The 1,780-nt window shown below is 35.2% G+C and overlaps 1 protein-coding gene across 11 annotated transcripts in view; it reads left to right on the top strand.

The window, feature by feature from the left end:
* eya1 (EYA transcriptional coactivator and phosphatase 1) overlaps positions 1-1,780 on the top strand; it is a 35,448-nt gene extending 33,668 nt beyond the window's left edge. For all 11 annotated transcript variants that reach the window (XM_014002323.1, XM_014002322.1, XM_014002325.1 and 8 more), the window contains one exon: positions 1,699-1,780. In XM_014002323.1, the coding sequence (XP_013857777.1) occupies positions 1,699-1,779 (81 nt within the window). In that variant the 3' untranslated portion in view covers position 1,780. The remainder of the gene's footprint in view (positions 1-1,698) is intronic.

Below are 1,780 nucleotides of genomic sequence, written 5' to 3'. Positions count from 1 at the left end.
GGGTGGGGGTGGGGGGTGGTAATGGGCTCCACACACTGAAGAGCTGAGGACTCTACCTGACAAGCTCCTTTCATTCTCTGCGACTCAGGTTTCTTTTCCAGCTTTCTGCTTGGGAACAACAAGCTCATTTGCACTTCCCTAAAACTACAAGGAGGAAGGACTCATAAAAACAAAACACAGCTAAAACTGTTTGACATGGCTACACAGGTGGAAGCTAAAAATGCCATTTGTCTATTAAATAATAATTGTGACTTTATTAGAATCTAATTAGAACCGTTTTAAATGCTAATCTTACCCATTATTTCTCCTTTTTATACAAATGTCTTTCTTACATCATTTTGTTTTCCCTCAGACCATTAGCTCAGGATTTGGATGTAAAGTTATACTTGTATATGATTAAAAAAAGGGCAAACATTTGTAAAATGTAAACTAAAATTGTATTAATTGACATTCCTAAAATGCCCTACTTCCATCATTTCACTGTTTGTTACTTATACAGGAAACATGTTCAAGATTCAAGTAGTTTAATTGTCAATGCTTCATATGTGCAAAACATACAGAGAATTGAAATAGTGTTACTCTCTTACAGCATTAAACAGGTAATCAACAGAAATTGACAATCCAATAACATTGTAAGTAAACAAAAAAGTGACAATAAATGTGTAATATGATATGGACACAGATACAGATGAATTTGTGACATCAACACAAAAATAACAGGAAATTGAAGGGTACTCAGTAGTGCAAAAATAAAGATCTTTATACAAGAAAAAGTTGAATATTGCAATTATAGTGGAAGAGAAGCTTAATGCTGGTAAAAGTAAAGAAAAGTGAAGGATGCATATGAGTGTAAAAGTGATGTGTGCATGCAATTCTCACAGATGAGGGAGGGGGTGGGGGAGGGTATGGTGGTTGTACGTTATGTTCAAAAGTCACACATTGTTCCTATTCACCAATGATCATTTTACTTGTTTTTTACGCTTTTTATTGACTTTGTGTTAATTAAAGGCCTAGCATTCCTTCATCGAGTGATCAGTAGAGACAGAGTTATTGCTGCTTTTGCTCAAATCTTGTAAACGTTATGTGTGATCGCACATTACGACGTCTCATCAGCTCTGTGAGAGCTTAGACTGTGAGCTGTGAGTCACTCTCAGTCACTACCACACTCAATTTTCATTCAGTTTTTGTAAAATTGACTGAGTTTCAAGTATTTTTTGTGTTGGCTAATGTTGATTAGTTGTGGAGACCATCTTAAATTTTGGTCGTTCTGAAAGTTTAAACAAAAGTTGTTCAGGAGATATTTTGCTAACAAACAGTTAATTGCAAACTTGTAAGTAAGTAAACTTTATTTCTATAGCACCTTTCACAGACATAAACATGACAAAGTGCTTAACAGAGAGCAAAATAACTAAAAACAATAAAACAGATCACAAATATAAAAAAAACAACAATCAAAGCACAATAAAACTGTTAAAATTGTGACGTTTTGGGATTTATTCTCAGCTACTATTGCACCAAATCTGGTCAATACTTGTAAAATTGATTGGGTCGTAAACATTTTAGTGCATTTTGTTCTGTCAGAGCAAGTAGCTGATATTTTATTGATGAAAAAAGTTTATATATGTTTTGACTCCATAAAGCATCAATAAATGAACAAGCTTGTTCAGTCTTAAATCAGTGCTTTTGTTCCGTCTGCAGCACAACATGCCCTTCTGGAGGATCTCCAGCCACTCAGACCTCATGGCCCTCCATCACGCTCTGGACCTGGAGTACTTGTAGC

This window comes from Austrofundulus limnaeus, unplaced genomic scaffold (genome assembly GCF_001266775.1).
Source record: "Austrofundulus limnaeus strain Quisiro unplaced genomic scaffold, Austrofundulus_limnaeus-1.0 Scaffold12, whole genome shotgun sequence".
Taxonomy (NCBI): Eukaryota; Metazoa; Chordata; class Actinopteri; order Cyprinodontiformes; family Rivulidae; genus Austrofundulus; species Austrofundulus limnaeus.
The sequence above is the reverse complement of the archived record's forward strand: the minus strand, read 5'-3'. Positions and strand labels throughout refer to the sequence as shown.